Source organism: Amblyraja radiata, chromosome 5, assembly GCF_010909765.2.
Source record: "Amblyraja radiata isolate CabotCenter1 chromosome 5, sAmbRad1.1.pri, whole genome shotgun sequence".
Classification (NCBI taxonomy): domain Eukaryota; kingdom Metazoa; phylum Chordata; class Chondrichthyes; order Rajiformes; family Rajidae; genus Amblyraja; species Amblyraja radiata.
Window position 1 is genome coordinate 113,761,679 of NC_045960.1, and position 25,798 is coordinate 113,787,476.

General features: G+C 47.6%; 1 protein-coding gene and 1 long non-coding RNA gene across 3 annotated transcripts in view; both read right to left on the reverse strand.

The window, feature by feature from the left end:
- The window catches only part of nphp1 (nephrocystin 1), a 105,015-nt gene extending 84,625 nt beyond the window's left edge, over positions 1-20,390 (reverse strand). Inside the window, exons 1-5 of one of the 2 annotated variants that reach the window (XM_033022019.1) lie at positions 20,255-20,390; positions 15,859-15,917; positions 11,558-11,618; positions 4,953-5,098; positions 652-832 (exon numbers count right to left, since the gene is read on the reverse strand). In XM_033022019.1, the coding sequence (XP_032877910.1) occupies positions 652-832; positions 4,953-5,098; positions 11,558-11,618; positions 15,859-15,917; positions 20,255-20,320 (513 nt within the window). In that variant the 5' untranslated portion in view covers positions 20,321-20,390. The remainder of the gene's footprint in view (positions 1-651; positions 833-4,952; positions 5,099-11,557; positions 11,619-15,858; positions 15,918-20,254) is intronic. The other variant, XM_033022020.1, reaches the window with a different exon arrangement.
- A 2,680-nt stretch (positions 20,391-23,070) lies between these two features.
- LOC116973713 lies at positions 23,071-25,558 on the reverse strand. The gene is made up of 2 exons (XR_004412113.1): positions 25,443-25,558; positions 23,071-23,329 (listed from the first exon to the last, which is right to left on the reverse strand). It is a non-coding gene; the product is annotated as an uncharacterized LOC116973713 (long non-coding RNA).
- Between the last annotated feature and the right edge of the window lie 240 nt (positions 25,559-25,798).

The window sequence follows — 25,798 nt, forward strand, 5'->3', positions numbered from 1 at the left end:
CAACAAGACAACGATCTCAAACATACTGCTAAAGCAACAGAGGCGTTTTTCAAAGCTAAAAAATGGTAATAAGTAGGATAACATATGATGAGCGTTTGACGGCATTGGGCCTATACTCAAGGGAATTTAGAAGGATGAAGGGGTACCTCATTGAAGCTTACCGAATAGTGAAAGGTTTAGATAGAGTGGATGTGGAGAGGATGTTTCCACTAGTGGGAGAGTCTAGGACTAGAGGTCATAGCCTCAAAATAAAGGACGTTCCTTTAGGAAGGAGATGATGAGGAATTTCTTGAGTCAGAGGGCAGTGAATCTGTGGAATTCTTTGCTGCAGAAGGCTGTGGAGGCCGTCAATTAATATTTTAAAGGCAGAGATAGATAGGTTCTTGATTAGTACGGGTGTCAAGGGGAGAAGGCAGGAGAATGGAGTTAGGAGGGAGAGATGGATCAGCCATGATTGAATGGCGGAGTAGAATTGATGGCCCGAATGACCCAATTCTGCTCGCATCACATACGACCTTTGACGTAATTCCGGTCCCAGCCAGCCAACAGTCGAATGCCTTTTCCTATATTTTTGTTTTATTACTGTTGGCAGATCAATTTCCCTCCTGGGATAAATAAAGTTCTATCGTATCGTAATACATGAAACTTTACCTTAACACTCAGATCATGTTTTTCCTGAGCTCGAAAATCGCTTATTGTAATAAAGAGTTCTCCATCAGATTCTTCATCTTCATCACTTCCTTCCTCCTCTTCTTCGTCTGCATCTTCATCGTCTTCATCGCTTTTTTTCCTCTGTTTCCCAGCGGCGGCGGCGGCCTTGCTCTTTATGTTCCTGTCAAAAGTAAATGAGTCAGCTTATTTCCACAGGCTCGAAGCTGCAGATCATGGACTCAGAGTCATACAGCATGGAAACAGGCCCTTTATCCTAACTCACCCCTGCCACCCACATTGTCCATCTAAGTTCATCCAACCTGCTTATATTTGGTCCACATCCTTCTGAACCTTTCCCATCCATCCACCTGTCCAAGTGTCTTTTAAATGTTGTTATGGTACCGGCCTCAACTACCTCCTCTCGCAACTCGTCCATACACCCACCAGGTTGGGTGAGTGGGCAGATGCATGGCAGACGCAGTTTAATGTGGATAAATGTGAGGTTATCCACCTAGGTAGCAAAAACAGGAAGGCAGATTATTATCTAAATGGTGTCAAGTTGGGATAAGGGGAAGTACAACGGGATCTGGGGGTCCTTGTTCATCAGTCAATGAAAGTAAGCATGCAGGTACAGCAGGCAGTGAAGAAAGCGAATGGCATGTTTGGCTACATAACAAGAGGAGTTGAGTATAGGAGCAAAGAGGTCCTTCTGCAGTCGTACAGGGCCCCAGTGAGACTACACCTGGAGTATTGTGTGCAGTTTTGGTCCCCTAATTTGAGGAAGGACATTCTTGCTATTGAGGGAGTGCAGCGTAGGTTTACAAGGTTAATTCCCGGGAAGGCGGGACTGTCATATGCTGAGAGAATGGAGCGGCTGGGCTTGTACACTCTGGAGTTTAGAAGGATGAGAGGGAAACTCATTGAAACATATAAGATTATTAAGCGTTTGGACACGCTAGAGGCAGGAAACATGTTCCCGATGTTGGGGGAGTCCAGAACCAGGGGCCACAGTTTAAGAATAAGAGGTAAGCCATTTAGAACGAAGATGAGGAAACACTTTTTCTCACAGAGAGTGGTGAGTCTGTGGAATTCTCTGCCTCGGTGGAGGCCGGTTCTCTGGATACTTTCAAGGGAGAGAGATAGGGCCCTTAAAGATAGCGGAGTCAGGGGATATGAGGAGAAGGCAGGAACGGGGTACCGATTGGGGATGATCAGCCATGATCACATTGAATGGCGGTGGTAATGTTGCCCCTCAGGTTCCCATTAAATTTTCTCCTCTTACCTTAAACATATGTCCTCTGGTTCTTGATTCCCCTACCCTGGGCAAATGAACTATGCATTCACCCTATCACCTCTACACTGCAAGGAATAAAGTACTAGCCTGCCCAACTTCTCCCCGTAGCTCAGGCCTTCAAGTCCTGGCAACATCCTCATAATTCTTCTCTGCCCTCTTTCCAGATCAGTAACATCTAACAGCAGGGTGACCAAAACTGAACACAATACGCCAAGCACATCCTCAGTTTATGATAACAAAATCTGCCCTTAATTTATCTCACCCTTTCCAATCGGCTTGTACTCGCTAGAATTTAGAAGATTGAGGGGGGATCTTATAGAAACGTACAGAATTCTTAAGGGGTTGGACAGGCTAGATGCAGGAAGATTGTTCCCGATGTTGGGGAAGTCCAGGACAAGGGGTCACAGTTTAAGGATAAAGGGGAAATCCTTTAGGACCGAGATGAGAAAAACATTTTTCACACAGAGAGTGGTGAATCTCTGGAACTCTCTGCCACAGAAGGTAGTTGAGGCCAGTTCATTGGCTATATTTAAGAGGGAGTTAGATGTGGCCCTTGTGGCTAAAGGGATCAGGGGGTATGGAGAGAAGGCAGGTACAGGATACTGAGTTGGATGATCAGCCATGATCATATTGAATGGCGGTGCAGGCTCGAAGGGCCGAATGGCCCACTCCTGCACCTATTTTCTATGTTTCTATGTAAGATACTATATAGTCACACAGAGGGTGGTGGGTATATAGAATGGGTATCAGAGGAGTTAGTTGAGGCAGATTCTAAAACACATTGTTCAAGAAGGAACTGCAGATGCTGGGAACTCGAAGGTAGACAAAAATGCTGGAGAAACTCAGCGGGTGAGGCAGCATCTATGGAGCGAAGGAAAACTATTTCCATCGCTCCATAGATGCTGCCTCACCCGCTGAGTTTCTCCAGCATTTTTGTCTGCATTCTAAAACACATTGCTGGCTTTGATTTGTACTTTTGCAAACCTTTCATTCATTTGTTCTTTGCATCTCTTCATATCTCCAGTTTCCCTCTCCCCTGACTCTCACTGAAGAAGGCTCTCGACCCAAAACGTCACCTACTATCTACCTCATGGGTACCTCTTGGACTATCCTTGATCGGACTTTGATGGCATTACTTTGCACTAAATGTTATCATAGACAATAGGTGCAGGAGTGGGCCATTCAGCCCTTCGAGCCTGTACCGCCATTCACTGTGATCATGCATTTTACCACGTATTCCCTTCTTCTTCTGTTGTATGTCTTTTAGACCTGCAGTTCCGTTGAGGTGAGCCAGGCCAACGTGTCATCGTCCAGGTCAATCAGACCTCGTTCACCATTCGATGGCCAACCGGTGTTTGGGGCAACTGATGACGATGTGCTCCACTGTCTGTGTTGGGTCCCCACTCTCGCAGGAGGCGCTCGCTGGTCTACGAGGCCCCACCTCTTCATCGCTACTCCATAGCGTCTGACGCCTGTCCTCAAGCGGTGAGGGTTGTCCACTGCTTTTGGGGCAGGTCCTGGCCAGGGACGTCCATGGGGTCATCAATGTAATGGTGTAGCCTAGATGGTTCAGCTGACTTCCACTGGTCTCTCCATCTCGCCTTGACCCAGGTGGCCTTGGAAGCGTCAGCCGGTGTTGTGCAGAGCAGCTCTTGGCCTTGCGTGGCAAAGAGGCGCCGTGACTCGAGGCACACTCGTCGTGGTGTCTCTGTGACGATCTGATGGAGGAGGTGGAATTCACTGGGCTGCGCCTTTCGAGAGAGGGCCAGCGTGGCTGCTTCTCGTCTGATGGCTGGGGCGATTCCAGCGAGGACGGCCAGTTGGTTTACTGGGGTGGTTCGTAGCCATCCGGAAACAGTCCGCAGGGCGCTGTTGAGGGCAGCATCCAGCTTCTTGGCGTCTTCCCTTATCATGTATCTATACACTGTAAATGGCTCGATTGTAATCATGTATTGTCTTTCTGCTGACTGGCTAGCAAGCAACAAAACCTTTTCACTGTACCTCGGTCCAAGTGACAATAAACTAAACTAAACTATTCCCTTTCTCCAGAGATGCTGCCTGACCCACTGAGTTACTCCTGCATTTTGTGTTTATTTTCGGTGTAAACCAGCAGTTCAGATGTTGGGGGAGTCCAGAACCAGGGGCCACAGTTTAAGAATAATGGGGTAAGCCATTTAGAACGGAGACGAGGAAACACTTTTTCTCACGGAGTTGTGAGTCTGTGGAATTCTCTGCCTCAGAGGGCGGTGGAGGCAGGTTCTCTGGATACTTTCAAGAGAGAGCTAGATAGGGCTCTTAATGATAGTGGAGTCAGGGGATATGGGGAGAGGGCAGGAACAGGGTACTGATTGTGGATGATCAGCCATGATCACATTGAATGGCGGTGCTGGCTCGAAGGGCCGAATGGCCTACTCCTGCACCTAATGTCTATTGTCAACAAACATTTAAAAGGCAATTGCACAGGACCAAAGATATACGAAACATTTAGTGGGTTATAGGCCAAACGCGGGCAAGTGGGATCAGTGTAGATGGGGCATCTTGGTCAGCATGGGAAGTTGGGCTAAAGGGACTGTTTCCGTGCTGTATGACATCCACAAATATCTCCCTCACACAAAAGTGTAAACTTGTCGGTCTGAAGAAGGGTCTCGACCCAAAACGTCACCCATTCCTTCTCTCCAGAAATGCTGCCTGTCCCGCTGAGTTACTCCAGCATTTTGTGTCTATCTTCATTGCGGTGTATGTAATAGAAATGGTGTTACCTGCCTCCAAGTTAAAGGGGGAGGAGTGTTAGGTATGTGATATAATTAGCATACATCATTAGTATATGTGATGTCTTGTGCAGTACGCATGCGCGCGGGGGAGACTCAAGATGGCATCCTGGAATAAAGAAGCTTGTTAGATTTACTCCCGTGTCCCAACCTTATTTAAATCTGTTCCAAGCATCCAAATACACAACATTCATCTTGAGCGAGATAGCCTCACACAGGTTAGCTCAGCACTCCCTTACTTATCTGCTGCTTCAATTTGCTTGTTGAGGAGCTCTTTGTGTAGTCTGCGAGCAAGTTCTTGAAGCAGTTCCGACATGCCCATCAGTCGCCTCTCCTCCGCATGCTTCCGCTGCTCGTAATTCTGCACGTGAGTGATTTCATTTCCCTGAGGAAGGGAACAAAGTCCCAGTGAGAACACACGTAGTTGAGACAGGTACAACAGCAACATTTCAACATTTGCACTGATACGGTACATAGCAAGGCACAACACAACCTTAGGTTTGGGAGGCATGGTGGTGGAGTTGCTGCCTCACAGTGCCGGAGACCCGGGATCAATCCCGACTGTGGGTGCTGTCTGTACGGAGTTCGTACGTTCTCCCAGTGACCGTGTGGATTCTCTCCGAGATATTCGGTTTCCTCTCACACTCCAAAGACGTACAAGGTTTGTAGGTTAATTGGTTTGTATGGATGTAAAATTGTCCCTAGTGTAGGATAGTGCTTGTGTGCAAGGGATCACTGGTTGGTGCGGACTCGGTGGGCCGAAGGGCAGTATCTCTAAACACTAAAACTAAAACCTAGGAAGACACACAGTGCTGGAGTAACTCAGCGGGTCAGGCAGCATCTGTGGAGAACGTGGATAGGTGACGTTTCACAGAGTGCTGGAGTAACTCAGCTGGTCAGGCAGCATCTGTGGAGAACGTGGATAGGTGACGTTTCACAGAGTGCTGGAGTAACTCAGCGGGTCAGGCAGCATCTGTGGAGAACGTGGATAGGTGACGTTTCACAGAGTGCTGGAGTAACTCAGCGGGTCAGGCAGCATCTGTGGAGAACATGGATAGGTGACGTTTCACAGAGTGCTGGAGTAACTCAGCGGGTCAGGCAGCATCTGTGGAGAACATGGATAGGTGACGTTTCACAGAGTGCTGGAGTAACTCAGCGGGTCAGGCAGCATCTGTGGAGAACGTGGATAGGTGACGTTTCACAGAGTGCTGGAGTAACTCAGCGGGTCAGGCAGCATCTGTGGAGAACGTGGATAGGTGACGTTTCACAGAGTGCTGGAGTAACTCAGCGGGTCAGGCAGCATCTGTGGAGAACGTGGATAGGTGACGTTTCACAGAGTGCTGGAGTAACTCAGCGGGTCAGGCAGCATCTGTGGAGAACGTGGATAGGTGACGTTTCACAGAGTGCTGGAGTAACTCAGCGGGTCAGGCAGCATCTGTGGAGAACGTGGATAGGTGACGTTTCACAGAGTGCTGGAGTAACTCAGCGGGTGCAGCAGCATCTATGGAGCTAAGGAAATAGGCAAAGTTTCGGGCCGAAACCCTTCCGGGTTTCGGCCCGAAACGTTGCCTATTTCCAGAAGGGTTTCGGACCGAAACGTTGCCTAATTCCTTAGCTCCACAGATGCTGCTGCACCATAACTCAGCGGGTCAGGCAGCATCTGTGGAGAACATGGATAGGTGACGTTTTAGATCGTGACCCTTCCTCAGACTGAACTGTTGCAGGAAGTGGTGGACGGTGTATAGGAACCTGTTTTGCAGCTCTCTCAGTAAATCATCTGCAACAGATACTGACTGCCTTCAACAGTGCCTACACGAAACTTGGACTGACCATCAATTCCAAGAAGACTCAGGTTATCCACCAATCGTCACCAACTGAGACAAATCGGAAGGAACCGTCGATTCAACTTGGTGAAACAACCCTGAAAAATGCGGATCACTTTCCATACCTTGGAAGTCACCTCTCCTCCAATGTCGACCTTGATGACGAGATCCAACATTGTCTTAAGTGTGCTGGAACAGCTTTTGGACGTCTTCGAACGAGAGTCTTTTCAAAATTGTGACATCCGAACAGACACCAAAATGTTAGTGTATAAGGCAGTGGTGATTCCAACGCTCCTGTATGCATCAGAAACCTGGACAACATACCAACGCCATCTGAAAACACTTGAGAAGTTCCATCAAAGATGTCTTCGAAGCAGCTTCAATATCAGTTGGGAAGACAGAAGAACCAACGTCAATGTGCTGAATGAAGCCAAAACATCGAAGCCTTCGTCATCAAGAACCAACTAAGATGGGTCGGTCATGTTGTTCAGATGGAAGACAAGCGTCTACCAAAGCAAACCTTCTACTCCCAGCTTAAAGAAGGCAAACGGAAAAAGGGCAGACAAAATAAGAGAACCAAAGACGCCTTAAAAGCCAGCATGAAGAAATGTGCAATCGACATTGACAATTGGGAAACCAATGCCAAGGACAGGAAACTCTGGCGAGCCATCATCCAAGAAGGAACAGCAACCTTCGAAGCCAAGATATGCGCAGAATTAGAGGAAAAGAGAGGAAAACGGAAAGAGAGACAGCAACAACCAAAGCCTGATCTGCCGTCTGGAATTACCTGTCCTGAATGTCGAGAACTTTCAAAGCCAGGATTGCACTCATAAGCCACCTGAGAGTCCATAAAAACAACAGAAGGTAAACCATCATCCTCGACCTCGAGGGAAAACCACGATGACCTGAACTCCTGGTTGGGTCAGGAACCGTAGCTGGAAACCAGGTGGCACAAGATGATGGTGCAGGCAAGTGCTGAAGAAACACACGTGGATGTGGGAACGAGTCCGGTTTACACCACGGTCTACTGAAGGATCCCGACCCAAAAAAGCACTCTGTGAAACGTCACCTATCCATGTTCTCCACAGATGCTGCCTGACCCGCTGAGTTACTCCAGCACTCTGTGAAACGTCACCTATCCATGTTCTCCACAGATGCTGCCTGACCCGCTGAGTTACTCCAGCACTCTGTGAAACGTCACCTATCCATGTTCTCCACAGATGCTGCCTGACCCGCTGAGTTACTCCAGCACTCTGTGAAACGTCACCTATCCATGTTCTCCACAGATGCTGCCTGACCCGCTGAGTTACTCCAGCACTCTGTGAAACGTCACCTATCCATGTTCTCCACAGATGCTGCCTGACCCGCTGAGTTACTCCAGCACTCTGTGAAACGTCACCTATCCATGTTCTCCACAGATGCTGCCTGACCCGCTGAGTTACTCCCAGCACTCTGTGAAACGTCACCTATCCATGTTCTCCACAGATGCTGCCTGACCCGCTGAGTTACTCCAGCACTCTGTGAAACGTCACCTATCCATGTTCTCCACAGATGCTGCCTGACCCGCTGAGTTACTCCAGCACTCTGTGAAACGTCACTTATCCATGTTCTCCACAGATGCTGCCTGACCTGCTGAGTTAATCCAGCACTCTGTGTTTTCTGTTGTAAAGCAGCATCTGCAGTTCCATGCTCCTACACAACATAACCTAGATGCACAGATGCACCATCAGGGACTAAGGCAACATTAGTTCACCAAAAGCAGGCTCCAGCCCCACTTGTATATCATTACGATGTGCCACTTCATAAAGGGAAGAATATTTACCGCGGAAAGGAATGTCATGTGGCCTTAAATTACATTTGGGTGTTACACAGGGAAAGTTGAGAAACAAAACAGCAAGACAAATATTCCTGAAAGCGACAGATATCAGTGAGTCTGCGTGCGGCGTACTGTGTTCAGTTTTGTTCACCCTGCAACAGGATCTTGATCTAAGATATACCCATATAACCATATAACAATTACAGCACGGAAACAGGCCATCTCCATGTAGCCTAAGTAGCCTAAGATCTGAAATCTTAGGCTACTTTCAAGATCTTCAATTAATGGATAAGTTGCAGATGACACAAGTGGGTGATAGACAATAGACTATAGGTGCAGGAGGAGGCCATTCGGCCCTTCAAGCCAGCACCACCATTCAATGTGATCATGGCTGATCATCCCCAATCAGTACCCCGTTCCTGCCTTCTCCCTATATCCCCTGACTCCGCTATCTTTAAGAGCCCTATCTAGCTCTCTCTTGGAAGTATCCAGAGAACCGGCCTCCACCGCCCTCTGAGGTAGAGAATTCCACAGACTCACAACTCTCTGTGAGAAAAAGTGTTTCCTCGTCTCCGTTCTAAATGGCTTAAGCCATACACTTAAACTGTGGCCCCTGGTTCTGGACTCTCCCAACATCGGGAACATGTTTCCTGCTTCTAGCAGATCCAAACCCTTAATAATCTTATATGTTTCAATAAATGCCCTCTCATCCTTCTAAATTCCAGAGTATACAAGCCCAGCCGCTCCATTCTCTCAGCATATGACAGTCCCGCCATCCCGGGAATTAACCTTGTAAACCTACGCTGCACTCCCTCAATAGCAAGAATGTCCTTCCTCAAATTAGGGGACCAAAACTGTACACAATACTCCAAGTGTGGTCTCACTAGGGCCCTGTACAAGTGCAGAAGGACCTCTTTGCTCCTCTTGTTATGAAGGCCAACATGCCATTCGCTTTCTTCACTGTCTGCTGTACCTGCATGCTTACTTTCATTGACTGATGAACAAGGGCCCCCAGATCCTGTTGTACTTCCCTTTTTCCCAACTTGACACCATTTAGATAGTAATCTGCCTTCCTGTTTTTGCTACCAAAGTGGATAACCTCATATTTATCCTCATTAAACTGCATCTGCCATACATCTGGCCACTCACCCAACCTGTCCAAGTCACCCTGCACTCTCATAGCATCCTCCTCACAGTTCACACTGCCATCTAGCTTTGTGTCATCTGCAAATTTGCTAATGTTACTTTGTTTTGCAGATAGTGAAGATTGAATTTAGTACAGATAAATGTGAGGTGTTACATTTTTAGGAAGGGCTTGTTTCCATGATGTATGACTCTATGATTCCAAGCTGAAAGGGTGCAGAAAAGATTTACAAGGATGTTGCCTGTAGTCGAGGGCCTGAGCTCTAGGGAGAGGTTGAGCAGGATAGGACTTTATTTGTGGAATGCAGGAAGCTAAGGGGTGATCTTATAGAGGTGTATAAAGTCATGAGGGTACTAATTAGGGTGAAGGGCTATAGTTTAACTGCCCCCCCCCAGAGTAATCTAGAATTAGAGATCAGTAATTTAAGGTGAGAGGGGATTTAGATTTAATAGGAGCCAAAAGAGCAAATATTTCAGACCCTGGTGGGTGTATGGAACTAGCTGCCAGAGGAGATGGTTGAGGCAAATACTATAACAGCATTTAATAGACACCTGGACAGGTACAAGGATAGGAAAGATTGATTGGGATACTGATTGGGGATGAGCAGCCATGATCATATTGAATGGAGGTGCTGGCTCGAAGGGCCGAATGGCCTACTCCTGCACCTATTGTCTATTGTCTATTGAGTGTTCCAGGCTAAGCTTAGATGGGGCATCTCGGTCGGCATGGATGAATTGGGCAGAAGGGCCTGTTTCCACGCAGCATGACTCCAATTTTTCTGATAATTCCGGAGTTAGTACATTATCAAAACACCATTTTTCTCGCAGTAAATTTTAATTCAAAGCAGGGAACTAAATTTAATTATGAGCAATTTTGTGCAGTAAGTGTGAAATGTTCTCTTCGAACCAAAATCAAATGTGCTCCCTATCAGATTAGCTTTTAATCAAAATGTAGTAACATTGATATTACATCAATTACGATGATCAGTTAATTTAGTTGATGCAAAGGATTTTTATCTCAAAATCTGCTTGTCTGCCTTGGAGTGGAGCAGGCGGAGCTGATGGAGATATATAAATTTATGGGGATACAGGTTGGGTAGTTTAGAGATACAGCGCTGAAACAGGCCCTTCAGCCCACCGAGTCGGCGCTGACCAGCCATCACCCTGTACACCAGCACTATCTTACACACTAGGGACAATTTACAACTTTAAAATTATCCTATAAGCAAGGAGCAAAGAGGTCACTCTGCAGTTGTACAGAGCCCTAGTGAGACCACACCTGGAGTATTGTGTGCAGTTTTGGTCCCCTAATTTGAGGAAGGACATTCTTGCTATTGAGGGAGTGCAGCGTAGGTTAACAAGGTTAATTCTCGGGATGGTGGGACTGTCATATGCTGAGAGAATGGAGCGGCTGGGCTTGTACACTCTGGAGTTTAGAAGGGTGAGAGGGGATCTTATTGAAACATATAAGATTATTAAGGGTTTGGACACGCTAGAGGCAGGAAACATGTTCCCGATGTTGGGGGAGTCCAGAACCAGGGGCCACCGTTTAAAAATAAGGGGTAAGCCATTTAAAATGGAGATGGGAAACACTTTTTCACACAGAGAGTTATGAGGCTGTGGAATTCTCTGCAGTGGAGTCGGGGGATATGGGGAGAAGGCAGGAACGGGATACTGATTGGGAATGATCAGCCATGTTCACATTCAATGGTGGTGCTGGGTCGAAGGGCCGAATGGCCTCCTCCTGCACCTATTGTCTATCACCCACTTGTGTCATCACACCCACATCGACACCCACATGAACCTACACGTCTTTGGTGGGAGGAAGAACGTGCAAACTCTGTACAGACAGCACCCGTAGTCGGGATTAAACGCGGGTCTCTGGTGCTGTGCGGCAGCAACTGTACCGCTGCGCCACCGTGCCAACACCATACACGAGAGTATTTAGCAGTAAGCTTTTCCTCTAAGCAGAAGTATTGAAACAATGGTCTTATTTCATTGAAAAATAACTGTCAACCGCAAAAGGAAAAGATTGTCAACAACTTAAAAACTTTCACCTTACCTTCTTCAACTTGCGAAGAGCGTCCAAAGTTCCATCAACATTTTTCTTTATTTGAAGACAACTGTGGGAACGTAAAAATATCCATTAAAAGCAATCAAAATGCACAAAAATGTAACAACCAATAACAGGAAAACAATTAAGCTACAACTACAAACACATGTAAGCATGCTTTTAAGTTGTACTAGACCAAGTGGGACCCGTGGGGGGGGGGGGGGGGGGCCTGCGGCATCGCACACAAACTAACCACCCCCCACACACACGGGGGTGGGTGATAGGGGGAGGTAGTGTGCGGAAATAGGGTTGAGGGGAGGGAGAGGGGAGTGGGGAGAGGGGGGAAGGGAGGGAGAGTTGGAGGGGGGTTTGAGTTTTGGAGAGAAGTGAGAGAAGGAGAGTGGGATGAGGCAGTGGGAGAGGAAGTGGGAGGAGAGGAGGAGGGGCCCTGCTCCCTTCTCCGAGCAAGCTCGGGCTAACTCCATCTTACAGGGTTTCAGAAAAGATTTACGAGTATGTTTTGCTGAACCCTCTGCCTGAGCGATAGGGAGAAGGTGGCAAAGCATGGACTTTGTGCTTTGTAGTGCAAAAAAAGCTAAGGGTTTATCTTATAGAGGTGTAAAAATCATGATTGACTTGAAACCCTGTGTGAATGGATAGAGTTTTTTCCCTCCCAATGAACGAGTGCAATGTAATAAGTTATTGGCCAAGTTACAGGAATTTGTCTTGGTGGCTACCGCCCCAAGTACAACACGACATACAGTAACAATTAAGAATGACACATAAAACATTAAGGTAGGGGAATCTAACATTAAAGGGCACATATATTAATGGTAGCAGGATTTTAAGATCATTACAATTGACCAATAGACAATATGCAGGGGAACTGGGGTGTGACAGGAGATCACTGGTAATAGATGGTTATACTTTTAAAGTTATTGATTTCAACTGTTTTCAAATTCAAGCTTTCCTCGCACAGCTACTAAATAGATGGGCATATATCATGCTAAATATATCTTGGCACGCCTTACAGCGCCAGAGGTCCGGGTTCCATCCAGACTACGGGTGCTGTCTGTACAGATCATAAGATTATAAGTGATAGGAGCAGAATTAGACCATTTGGCCCATCAAGTCAACTCCGACATTCAATCATGGTTGATCTATCTCTCCCTCCTAACCCCTAATTGTCCTTAGTGTGCAGGGTAGTGTTCGTTTGTGGGGGTCGCTGGTCGGTGGAGATTCGGTGATATGTATGCTGAGAGAATGGAGCGGCTAGGCTTGTATACTCCGGAGTTTAGAAGGATGAGAGGATATCTTATTGAAACATATAAGATTATTAATTGATTGGACACACTAGAGGCAGGAAACATGTTCCCGATGTTGGGGGAGTCTAGAATCAGGGGCCACACACACACAGGGTTTAAGAATAAGGGTTAGGACACTTAGAACGGAGACGAGGAAACACTTTTCCACCCAGAGAGTTGTGAGTCTGTGGAATTCTCTGCCTCATAGGGCGGTGGAGGCAGGTTCTCTGGATGCTTTCAAGAGAGAGCTAGATAGGGCTCTTAAAGATAGCGGAGTCAGGGGATATGGGGAGAAGGCAGGAACGGGGTAGTGATTGGGGATGATCAGCCATGATCACATTGAATGGCGGTGCTGTCTCGAAGGGCCGAATGGCCTACTCCTGCACCAATTGTCTATTGTCTATAAGACGGACAGGTGGAGTGAGAACACCGCTGCTGGGGGAAGGAACAAAGAGGGACCTATCGTGGGGGGGCCGCCGTGAAGGAAAGGGGATAAACAATGGGGACCCAGCATGGGGGGACTACCGTGAGGGAGGATACTTTGTACCTTTGTCCGCGCCCTTTATGTAGCAACTATTTGCATACCTTGGGTCCGCAAGCAAAGAATTTCACTGTGACTTGTCACATGTGACAATACAGTATTCATTCATCCACAAGAACTAGTGGATATAGGTTTAAGGTGAGAAGGGAAATATCTAATAGAAAAACAGTGGTAAGTATATGGAACAAGCTGCCAGAGGAGGAAGGTGAGATAGGTACAATAACAGCATTTTAAAGACATTTGGAGAAGTCCATGGATAGGAAAGGTTTAGAGAGATATGGGCCAAACTCAGGCAAATGGAAAACAATCTAATAAAGAGACAAATTTGGAAATCCGAGGCTAGTTTCAATTAATGGACAAGTTGCAATTAATTGAAAGTGTGTGTTGTTGTAGTGAAAAATTGCAGCAGGATCTTGATCGATTGGCCAATTGGGCTGAGGAATGGTTGATGGAATTTAAGACAGAGACATGTGAGGTGTTACATTTTAGGAAGTCTAACATAGGCAGGACCTACACTCTTGAAAGTATCCAGAGAACCGGCCTCCACCGCCCTCTGAGGCAGAGAATTCCACAGACTCACAACTGTGTGAAAAAGTGAATTAACCTGGTGAACCCACGCTGCACTCCCTCAATAGCAAGAATGTCCTTCCTGAACTGGTGTAGATGGGACATGTTGGGCAAGTTGAGCCAAAGGGTCTGTATCCACGCTGTATCACTCTAAGACTCTAACTGTGAGGAGAGAACAACTGCACAATGGTCTGATTAACCACAGTCTACACGGCAAACCTTTATGATGTTAACAAATTTTGAATGTTTTAGCCCTCTGGTAAAGAGTTTGAGAATGAGCATTAATTTGAGCTGTTAATCCTGGCTAAATTGGACCAGTCAGGACTTCAATAGTCAATAGACAATAGGTGCAGGAGTAGGCCATTTGGCCCTTCGTGCCAGCACCGCCATTCAATGTGATCATGGCTAATCATCCCCAATCAGTACCCCGTTCCTGCCTTCTCCCCATATCCCCAGACTCCGCTATCTTTAAGAGCCCTATCTAGCTCTCTCTTGAAAGTATCCAGAGAACCGGCCTCCACCGCCCTCTGAGGCAGAGAATTCCACAGACTCACCACTCTCTGTGAAAAAAAGTGTTTCGTCGTCTCCATTCTAAATGGCTTACTCCTTATTCTTAAACTGTGGTCCCTGGTTCTGGACTCCCCCAACATCGGGAACATGTTTCCTGCCTCTAGCGTGTCCAAGCCATTAACAATCTTATATGTTTCAAAATGGGGTGTCAGGGTTTGCTGGGAGATTTGGTCAAATTGGGATTGCTCTCTGCAGAGCTGGGACAAGCTGCGAGAGGTGCCAGAGAGTCTGGAACTAAGATACAATTCATATGCAAAGAATAGGATGCTCTGTAAGCCTTGTCAATTTGATACCAAATGCATAGAATGGATTGGGTGGTTGCAAACTAGATATACATTTTGGAAATAGCTTGTAAATAATGTTGCTGAATCTGACTCTGCTGGATGTTTATTGAGTCTTTTGTTAATCAGGGTAAATGTTTCAAAAGTTGACTTCATCTCGGATTCCGCTGTGAATACAATGTATTGAGCTGTTGAATCATTGAGTTAGGGAAATGTCTGTTATGTATGGGGTTAATCGATATTTGGGTAATTGGAAGACAACCCCCATGTGGTTCGGCCCTCAGGTTCGCGGGGCATATAAAAGGCCGTGATCACGAGCAAAGATCCTATAGCGAGCAAGATGGTCCACTCGACGAAAAAGATGTACGTAGTACGGTCATGGGCAGATTCATGGGTAATTTTCGGCCCCATTTCCATAACCGGCTTCCGTCTCCACACCAAAGATCCCATAGGATACTAGTACGGAGACGGAAGCCGGTTACGGAAACATCCTCGTAAAAATTATTTGGTAAAAATCTTCTCTTCATTTTTAGAATTTTAATTTATTAACACAAACTGTTCCCCCGCAACGTTGATTACACTGCGGGTCGGGTCGGGTTACCGATATGCATGAAAAAAAGGCCCACGTTCCGTTGCGTACTACACGTCAGCATTTAGCAGGAGTGGTCTATCTTGCTCCGCTATAGGGTCTTTGGTCACGAGGCTCAGGGTCGATCTTCTGGAGGAACGTCTGGAGTATCTCTGTCTGCGCGAGGACTAGAGGGCTTGAACAGACAGACACAGGGATCGAACCCGCGGTGGGGAATAGGTACAGTGTGTGATCTGTATCGCGCTTTTGGTAAAATAAAATTTAGTTAATTCAAGTGTTTTAATGAAACTAGACTGGGGGGAAGCTCAGAAATGAGCCGTTATCAGAGCATGCAACAATGTCAGGAACTGCACCAGCACCCTGCTCCGACGCACATGGAATTAATTTTTTTAGTGCTGAAGGTTAACGTTCATACTTCTGTATAATAGCAAAATATGAAAACAAACAAAACTACTTACTTTGCAAAAAGTTCCTCTCTTCTTTCAGGATGTTTAACTTTCTTTAGTAAGTCATCAAGCTTAACAGAAAAAATAATGTTCTTATAATTTGTACGGGTATGTTTATAGAATTATATTGTCACGCCACTGTAGGCCATTCTGACTGTTTTCTGACTCACCAATCCATTCCCATCCTCTTAACCCTACACCTTTTCCCTCGTATCTTCCCAATTCCCCTTTGTAGGCCCTAGGTCATCATTCCCATGGCCCATACAAGCCAGGAACGGTTTCGGCCTGAAACGTTGCCTATTTCCTTCGCTCCATAGATGCTGCTGCACCCGCTGAGTTTCTCCAGCACTTCTTAAACTCCAGATAACAGCACGTTTTTCCCTCATATCCCACATGTTTTCCAAGCCACTTTGGAACTGTATCCCATTGTTTTTCCACCATCCACTAATGAAACCAGCTTCTCTCAATCTCCTCAATCTAAGTAAGTCATGATATTGTACAGATCCATCAAATCTCCTTTCAACGTCTTTGCCCATGGAGAACAGGTTTGGGCAGGTTAATTGTTAGCACAGTGGTGCAGCAGGTCGAGCTGTTGCCTCGCAGTGCCAGAGAACCTGGGTTTGATCCTGACCTCTCGTACTGTCTGTGTGGAGTTTGCACGTTCTCCCTGTGATCGTATGGGTTTTCAGATGCTCCGAATTCCTCCCACATCCCGGGTTTGTAGCTTAATATGCCTCTGTAAATTGCCCCTCGTGTGAAGGGAGTGGATGAGAAAGTGGGATAACGTGGAACTAGTGTGAACAGTTGAATGATGGTGGATGTGGACCCGGTGGGCCAAAGGGCTGGTTTCCATGCTATATCTAAAATATTTTTAAAATGTGACAATCGTAAATTGCCCATTGTGCCAATCTGCTTACACTGACAAGTTAATTACACGGTAGTCCATGCCTTCCTGCCTTGATTGAGTTTTTTGAAGAGGTGAAGAAGGTGATCAATGAGGGTTCGGGTGGTGAAATTTACCAACTCATTTGATAAAGCCCACCATGATAGACTGATCCAGAAGATTAAGATGCACGGGATTAATAATGACGTGGTCATTTGGATTTAGAACTGGCTTACTGATAGAAGACAGAGGGCTGTGGTGGAAGGACAATATTCAGGCTGGAGGTCTGTGACCAGTGGAGTTCCGCAGGGACCCATGCTGGGACCTCTGCTGCTTGTGAGATAGGTATAAATGACTTGCACGTAAACAAAGATGGTTTGTTTGCAGATGACACCAAGCATGCCGTGGTCGCGGACTGTAATGAAAGCTGTCAAAGTATACATTGTGATATACTGTAGATCAGCTACAGAAATAGGCAGCTAAATAGCTGGATTTCCAGCATCTGCAGTTCCTTCTTAAATAGATAAATGGCAGTTGGTGTTTAATCTGACCACGTGTGAAGTGTTACATGTGGGAGGTTGCACATGGAAAAAAAATCAATGAATGGCAAGACCTTTAACAACATTGCTGTACATAAGGATCTTGGGATCCAAGTCCATAGCTCTATGAACGTGGCATCATAAGTAGCGTGGTAAAGAAGCCAGGTGGTATACTTGCCTCCAGTAATCAGGGCAATGAGTATAAATCAATTAGTGGCAATAAATCAATTAAAATTAATTGATCGATACTGTTTTATTATTAATGGTTAATGTTTTATGTGTCATTCCTAACTGTCACTGTATGTCATGTTGTCACTTGCGGGCGGAGCACCAAAGCAAATTCCTTGTATGTGAATACTTGGCCAATAAACTTATTATAGACGATAGACAATAGGTGCAGGAGTAGACCTTTCGGCCCTTCGAGCCAGCATTAATTCATTCATGTCACAAAGTCGTGATGCAGCTTTGTTTAGGCCGCATTTGGATTATTGTGTGTAGTTCTGGTCACCCAATTACAGGAAGGATGTGGAGGATTGGAGGAGGTTTACCAGAATGATGCCTGGATCAGAGGGTATTAGCTACAGGGGGAGGTTGGACCGACTTGGATTGTTTTCTCTGGAACACTGTAGGTTGAGTAGAAACCTGATAGAGATATATAAAATTATGAGAAGCATAGAGAGGGCGGACTGCCAGAACTTTGGTTCCCACCAGGGGTGAAATATCAAACACTAGAGGGCATTGTTTGAAGGTGAAAGAGACTAACTTTAAAGGGGTTATGCTGGGCAGGTATTCTTTTTTACACAGGTGGGTGCCTAGAATAGGCTGCCAGAGGGTGGTGGTGAAGGCAGATACGATGGTGGCCCTTAAGACGTATTTGAAGAGGCACATAGATATGCAGGGAATGAAGAGATATGGATTACTTGTAGGCAGATGAGAGTTAGTCTTGCGTTCATGTTTGACACAGACAATATGGGCCAAATGGCCTGTTCCAGTGCTGTAGGTCGTTATTGCATAAATAAATATACCATGAAACAATTGACTCATTTAAAAGACATTTGGACGGGTACATGGAATGGAAAGGATTAGAGGGATATAGACTAAACACAGGCAAATGGGATTAATATAGAATGGGCATCTTGGTCAGCAGGGATGAGTTGGGCGTAAGGGACTGTTACTGTGCTGTGCGCCTAGACTCATAGAAACATAGAAAATAGGTGCAAGAGGAGGCCATTCGGCCCTTCAAGCCAGCACCGCCATTCATTGTGATCAATGATCCTGAATATTTCTGCATGGGTTTTCTCCAGGATCTCCGGTTTCCTCCCACACTCCAAAGGCGGAGAGGTTTGTAGGTTTATTGGCTTGGTATAAATGTAAATTGTCCCCAGTGTGCGTAGGATAGTGTTAATATGCGGGAATCCCTGGTCAGCACAGATTTGGTGGGCCGAAGGGCCTGTTTCTGTGCTGTATCGATAAACCAAAACTAAAAAATAATAAGAAGCGATTCTGGCTGCCGCAGGCTTGGTGATAGAGAATAGACAATAGGTGCAGGAGTAGACCATTCGGCCCTTCGAGCCAGCACCGTCATTCAATGTGATCACGGCTGATCATCCCCAATCAGTACCCCGTTCCTGCCTTCTCCCCATATCCCCTGACTCCGCTATTTTTAAGAGCCCTTTCTAGCTCTCTCTTGAAAATATCCAGAGAACCAGCCTCCGCCACTCTCTGAGGCAGAGAATTCCACAGACTCACAGCTCTCTGGGTGATGGTGGAGATGGAACGGGCTGGCCGGAGCTAGTTCTGATGGAGCTCTGCTAGTCCTTGTGTCGGCCCTCAGCCCAGCCTGCCAGTGGCTTACCCCCTCCCTCCTCATCCTCATCACTCTCCACCCACCCACCACTCCCACCAACCCCAGCACACCCCGCCATTGCCCTCTTCCCCCCCAAAACACCCACACTCATCACTCCCCACCCCATCTCTCCCCCTTCCCAACCACAGCTCTCTCCCCTCCCCACTGCTCAAAGCCACCCTCTCCCCTCACCTTCCTCCCTTCACCCCTCCCCTCTCTCCACACCCTCATATGCTGAGAGAATGGAGCAGCTGGGCTTGTACACTCTGGAGGTTAGAAGGATGAGAGGGACCCTCATTGATACATATAAGATTGTTGAGGGTTTGGACACGCTAGAGGCAGGAAACATGTTCCCGATGTTGGGGGAGTCCAGAACCAGGGGCCACAGTTTAAGAATAAGGAGTAAGTCATTTAGAACTCTCAAGAGAGAGCTAGATAGGGCTCTTAAAGATAGCGGAGTCAGGGGATATGGGGAGAAGGCAGAAACGGGGTACTGATTGGGGATGATCAGCCATGATCACATTGAATGGCGGTGCTGGCTCGAAGGGCCGAATGGCCTCCTCCTGCATCTATTGTCTATTCTCACCCTTCCACACCACTATCCCTCCACACACACTCTCACCTAGAGCTCGCCCTCCTTTAAACCTCACCCCAACTCCTCCCCTCACCCACCATCACACCCTCACCCCTATTCCCCTCCTCAACATGTCCCTGCAAGCTGCACCACCCATTCCTACTCACTCCCTCCAACCACACCTCGCAACCTTCCCCATCTCCCCCCCATCCCCATCTCTCCCACACACCTTTACCTACATCACGAAGATACACAAAAATACACCACCTCCAGTTTAAATTCCATTTGGAATATTTTGGAGGACCAAGAAACCAAGAACAAAAGCTGGAGTAACTCAGCGGGACAGGCAGCCTGTCCGGAGAGAAGTGCATCTCCTCCACCTTTAAACCACCTACCCTTCCCCTCCCCTGTATCTTGTTGCCATTCCCATCCCTCTCCAACCCCCACTCCCTTCACCCACCTACTCCCTCACTCTCTATCACTCCACTATCCCTATTCCCCCCTTTACCTGCACCTTCCCCCTTCCCCCACTCCCCTCCACCATCCCCCCCCCCCCCCCGGGTTACCTGTCCCTGCAGGCTGTCTGACGCCACCTGCACCACCCGCAGCGACCCTTTCCGCGGGTAGGCCATTTGCGCACCCCCAGGCCCAGGCTGCGGGCGTCGCTAGGCCCCGTCTCCATGGCAGCGGCGCCGCTCCGCCGCCTGCGCGCTGACGTCACGGACCCGCTCCGCCGCCGTCGACCGCCTGCGCACTGACGTGACGTCAGCGCGCAGGCGGTTGGCAGCGGCGGAACGGGCCCGTGACGTCAGCGCGGGGGTGGCGGGGCCGCGCACGTTGCCTGGGCCGCGGGAGCGCGCCGGCGGGGACGCGCCCCCCAGACTCTCCACATGCAATGTGTTGCAAACATCAATGCAGCAAAAATTAATAAATAAATACATAAATAGATAAATAAATGGACCCATTAGCGGATGGGGAATGGGGTTCGGTAGAGGTGGATCAGCCATGATTGAATGGCGGCGGGGTAGAGCAGACTCGATGGGCCGAATGGCCCTATTCTGCCCCTATCACATGATGGCCTGGTGACGTTGGCATCGTAGGGCTGTGGTCTGCGGAGCTTCTAGCCGCGGGCGTGGCGTGGACTTACCATCCGTAGTCTGGGATCCCTCGCCGGGGATCGCCGGAGAAGAGCTCCGACTGCCGGCTGCGGCCGATAACATCCTGAAGCCGCGGAATGAAGCCGATTCGGGACCTCCAAGCTGCGGAGTGTGTTCGACCCCCCCCCCCCGTCCCGACGTAGGAGTTTGGATCGTCCCGACGAGAGGGCCTGTACATTGGGCCGTCCGTAGCGGCGACTACGGAGGGTTCATGACCCCGACCGCGGGTGAACAATGGAGGAGGACTGACTGAACTTTGTTGCCTTCCACCACAGTGAAGAATGCTGTGGTGGATGTTTGTGTTAAATTCTATTGTGTATTGTGTGTTCTTTTTAAAGTGTATCGCTGCTGGCAAATTCATTTCACTGCACCTTCGGGTGCATGTGACCAATAAAATTGACTTTGACATTCATTGAAGAAAGTAATTGAAGCAAGAATTTCATTGTCCTATCAACTCTCATGACTTGACTTTATCTCTTATGGACATGGATGGGTGATGGTGTTTGGCTGAAGATTCCAGCATCTGCAGTTCCTTTTGTCTCAAAACGCAAGACATTTTGTGAAAGACATGTGCGTCAAAAATGCTGCTTCGTGTTGATCAGCCCTGGTGCATATCTGAAGAAGGGTCTTGACCCGAAACGTCACCTGTTCCTTTTCTCCAGAGATGCTGTCTGACCCACTGAGATATGGGCCTGTCCTACTTAAGCGATTTTTTGCTCGACTACAGGCCACTGTCTTCAGATCTAACCCGGGTCTCTGGTGCCACAGAGCAGCAGACCTCCATTGTCAGAGTCCACAACCAGGTGCCACAGTTTAAGAATAAGGAGTTAGCCATTTAGAACGGAGACGAGGAAACACTTTTTCTCGCAGAGAGTTGTGAGTCTGTGGAATTTTTGCTGTCGTAGGTTGACGTAGGTGTTGTCGTAGGTGAATTCCATTAAAACTAATCCCAGGCAGTCGCCTAAAGAGTCGCCTAAGTGGGACAGGCCCAATGCTCCAGCTTTTTGTTTCTATCTTCGCATTTCTTAGACAATTAACCAGAAGCAGAAAAGGTGCACAGTCTGTAACAACAAATCCATACTTTATTTGAACACTGATCGGGCCCCATTCCCAAGATATCCCCTCACATCTACCTAGTGCTCCACACAGCATGTTTTGTGCAACGTTAGTCCTGAGATTTGTTAGGTAGAACACAAGAACCAAAACAAACAAAACAAAAATCACACCATTCCTTTCCCAGTAATAATTGAAAACCACACACAGGTCAGTGTAAATAGACACAAAACTATTAGCAGTATCAACCACTGCAACTTATAACAACAAATCTTGACCGAAAAAGGAAAATCTAACTATTGTATAACTTCAAATGTGATCAGGGCTGGAGAATTACATGCAGCACACTCACAGTTAAGGGCCTGTTGCCCCACTTGCCGATATTTTCGGCGACTGCCGGCGCCATATCAGGGTCGCCAAAAGATTTTGAACATTTCAAAATCCAGCGGCGACAAAAAAAATGTCGCGACACTTGAAAAAACACCGCGCGTCGATACGTCATCACACCGCATCACCGCCACATCACCTCCGCGTCACGCCGCAAATTTTTCAGTGACCTGATACGTCAGTCAATGATGCCGTCAGTCTCCGAAAAAATCGCCAAGTGGGACAGGCCCTTTGGGGTTAGGGAATCATACAGGCTTCATCCTTCAGCCCACCAGCGATCCCCGTACACTAACACTATCCTACACACACTAGGACAATTTACAATTTGTTTACCCAAAGCCAATTACGTCTTTGGTGTGTTGGAGGAAACCGGAGCACCCACGTGGTCACGACGAGAGCGTACAAACTCCGTACAGACAACACCCGTAGTCAGGTTGGAACCCGGGTCTCTGGCGTTGTGAGGCAGCATCTCTACCCGCTGCACCAGCGTGCCGCCCTTGTTGAGGAGGAACAATGCTATGACCCCAACCACGGGTGAACAAAGGAAGAGGACTGACTGGACTTTGCCTTCCACCACAGTGAAGAATGCTGTGCTGGATGTTTGTGTTAAATCTTATTGTGTATTGTGTGTTATTTTTAATTGTATCGCTGCTGGCAAATTCATTTCACTGCACCTTCGGGTGTATGTGACCAATAAAATTGACTTTGACTGGGAACTCGGGGTAAGTATTTGTCATTTCAGATGCGCACACACACGCACACATGCGCGCACACACACACCCAACTAATTTTTCAAAAAACATGTCTTATTTGAAAGTGAGAAATGGTAAATCAGTTTGTACATAAAAAGGGAGTATTTCGAGCACCATTTCTATTCATTTGCACCATGATCAACAGTTAACGCAGTAGTAAAACACTTCAGGCAGCAAAGGGGAGTCGCTGGCTTCAGCAAGAGTGATGCACGATACTTTGCAAAGTTGATTAGTTCAGTTTCCTCACAGCAATCGTTAACATTCCAGAACTTTCTCTGTGGATACGGGTTATCTGAAGAAAGAATAATAACAGGATATAAAATTATGAGAGGATAGACAGTCGGAAGCTTTTTCCAGAGGGCATAGCTTTAAGGTGAGAGGGGCAAATTTTAAAGGAGATGCAGAGCCAGTATTTTACAAATTACAAGTACAAATTATAATCTGGTTACATATTGGATATAAACAACCATTTTTATTTTACCTAAAATATACAGAGTGGAGGAGGGTGAGGCAGCATCTATGGAGCGAAGGAATAGGTGACGTTTCGGGTCGAGACCCTTCTTCAGACTGATGTGGGGGGGGGGGGTAAAAGAAAGGAAGAGGCGGAGACAGTGGGCTGTGGGAGAGCTGGGAAGGGGAGGGGAAGGAGGGAGAAAGCAGGGACTACCCAAGGGTATGAACATTGACTTCTCCAATTTCAGGTAGTCCTTGCTTTCTCTCTCCTTCCCAGCTCTCCCACAGCCTACTCTCTCCGCCTCTTCCTTTCTTCTTCCTGCCCCCCCCCCCTCCTCACCGCCACCCCCACATCAGTCTGAAGAAGGGTCTTGACCCGAAACGTCACCCATTTCCTTCGCTCCATAGATGCTGCCTCACCCGCTGAGTTTCTCCAGCATTTTTGTCTACCTCCTCTGGAAGCTCGTTCCATATGCCCACCACCCTTTGTGTGGTAAAGGTTGCCCCTCAGCTATCGAACGAACGGTCAGTGAGGACAAAGCATCTGCGACATTGCTTTAACCAAAGATCCTATAGCGAGATAGGCCACTCCTGCTAAATGCAATGGGCTGACGTGTAATACGCAACGGAGCGGAACGTGGGCCTTTTTTCATCCATTTCAGTAACCGGACCCGACCCGACCCGACTCGCAGTGTAGTCAACGTTACGGGGGAACAGTTTGTGTTCATAAATTAAAATTCTGGAAATGAGGAGAAGATTTTCACCAAATAACTTTTATTTTTACGAGGATGTTTCCGTAACCGGCTTCCGTCTCCGCACTAGTATCTTTGCTCCGCTACGGGAACTTTGGTGCGGAGACGGAAGCCGGTTATGGGAATGGGGCAGAAAATTACCCGTGAATCTGGCCATGACCACACTACGTATTTTTCGTCGAGTGATCTATCTTGCTCGCTGTAGGATCTTTGGCTTTAACCCTCCTCTGTGCCAGCAGGAAATACTTGTCGACCCAGAAAGTGAATTCTTGAAATTCTCCAACCTGAAGAAGTATGCAACGTCACTGAAACCTGGGAAGGGCAGAGCCAAACATACTAGATCTTGGGGCAGAGCTACCTCATTGCTGACCCTCAGACTCTCTTTGATCAGACTCGATGCAAAGAACATTTGTGTCATCGTCACCATATTGGTGAGTGCAAAAATCATTCAGGGACAGTTTCTTCCCAGCTGTTATCAGGCAACTGACCCACCCTACCACAACCAGAGAGCAGTAGTGAACTACTATCTACCTCATTGGTGACACTCGGACTATCCTTCATCAGACTTTACCTCAGCGGCGTAGGTTTACTAGGTTAATTCCCGGGATGGCGGGACTGTCATATGCTGAGAGAATGGAGCAGCTGGGCTTGTACACTCTGGAGTTTAGAAGGATGAGAGGGTATCTTATTGAAACATATAAGATTGTTAAGGGTTTGTGCACGCTAGAGGCAGGAAACATGTTCCCGATGTTGGGGGAGTCCAGAACCAGGGGCCTCAGTTTAAGAATAAGGAGTAAGCCATTTAGAACGGAGATGAGGAAACCTTTTTCACACAGAGAGTGGTGAGTCTGTGGAATTCTCTGCCTCAGAGGGCGGTGGAGGCAGGTTCTCTGGATGCTTTCAAGAGAGAACTAGATAGGGCTCTTAAAGATAGCGGAGTCAGGGGATATGGGGAGAAGGCAGGAACGGGGTACTGATTGGGGATGATCAGCCATGATCACATTGAATGACGGTGCTGGCTCGAAGGGCCGAATGGCCTACTCCTGCACCTGTTGTCTATTGTCTATTGGCACACTATCACAGTCACTACAGGCAGATATCACCAACACGGTAACTAGAGGCAGGGCCGGCTCACTAACACTGTCAGTGTGTGCTGAGCCCCTGCCTATGTTTACAGTGTCCTACCGTGCCCATACCAACCTGCAGCTCTCTCCTCCCGTCTCTCCTTCTCTCTCTCTCCTCCTCAAACCAGGACCATTTGTTCCTGGGTCTTTGCCAGCTTGTCCTGGAACCACATCCTCCGCCAGTCCGACCAGTGGTAGCCCAGGATGAAACCCAACATGAAGGAGAGGAGCATGGCCAGGTATAGGGTCTGTTCCGACACCACGTCCATGCTGCTGCTGCTGCTGCTGCTGCTGGCTGCTGGCTACTGGCTGCTGGCGGCTCCCAGTGCCCGTCCCTCCCTGCACCCAGAGCCCTGCCCCTGTCCTCCAAGCCCAGCTACAACTCCCTGTCGTACTGCTGGCCCTGGGTGCAGTAAAGTCAATTTTCAGCGG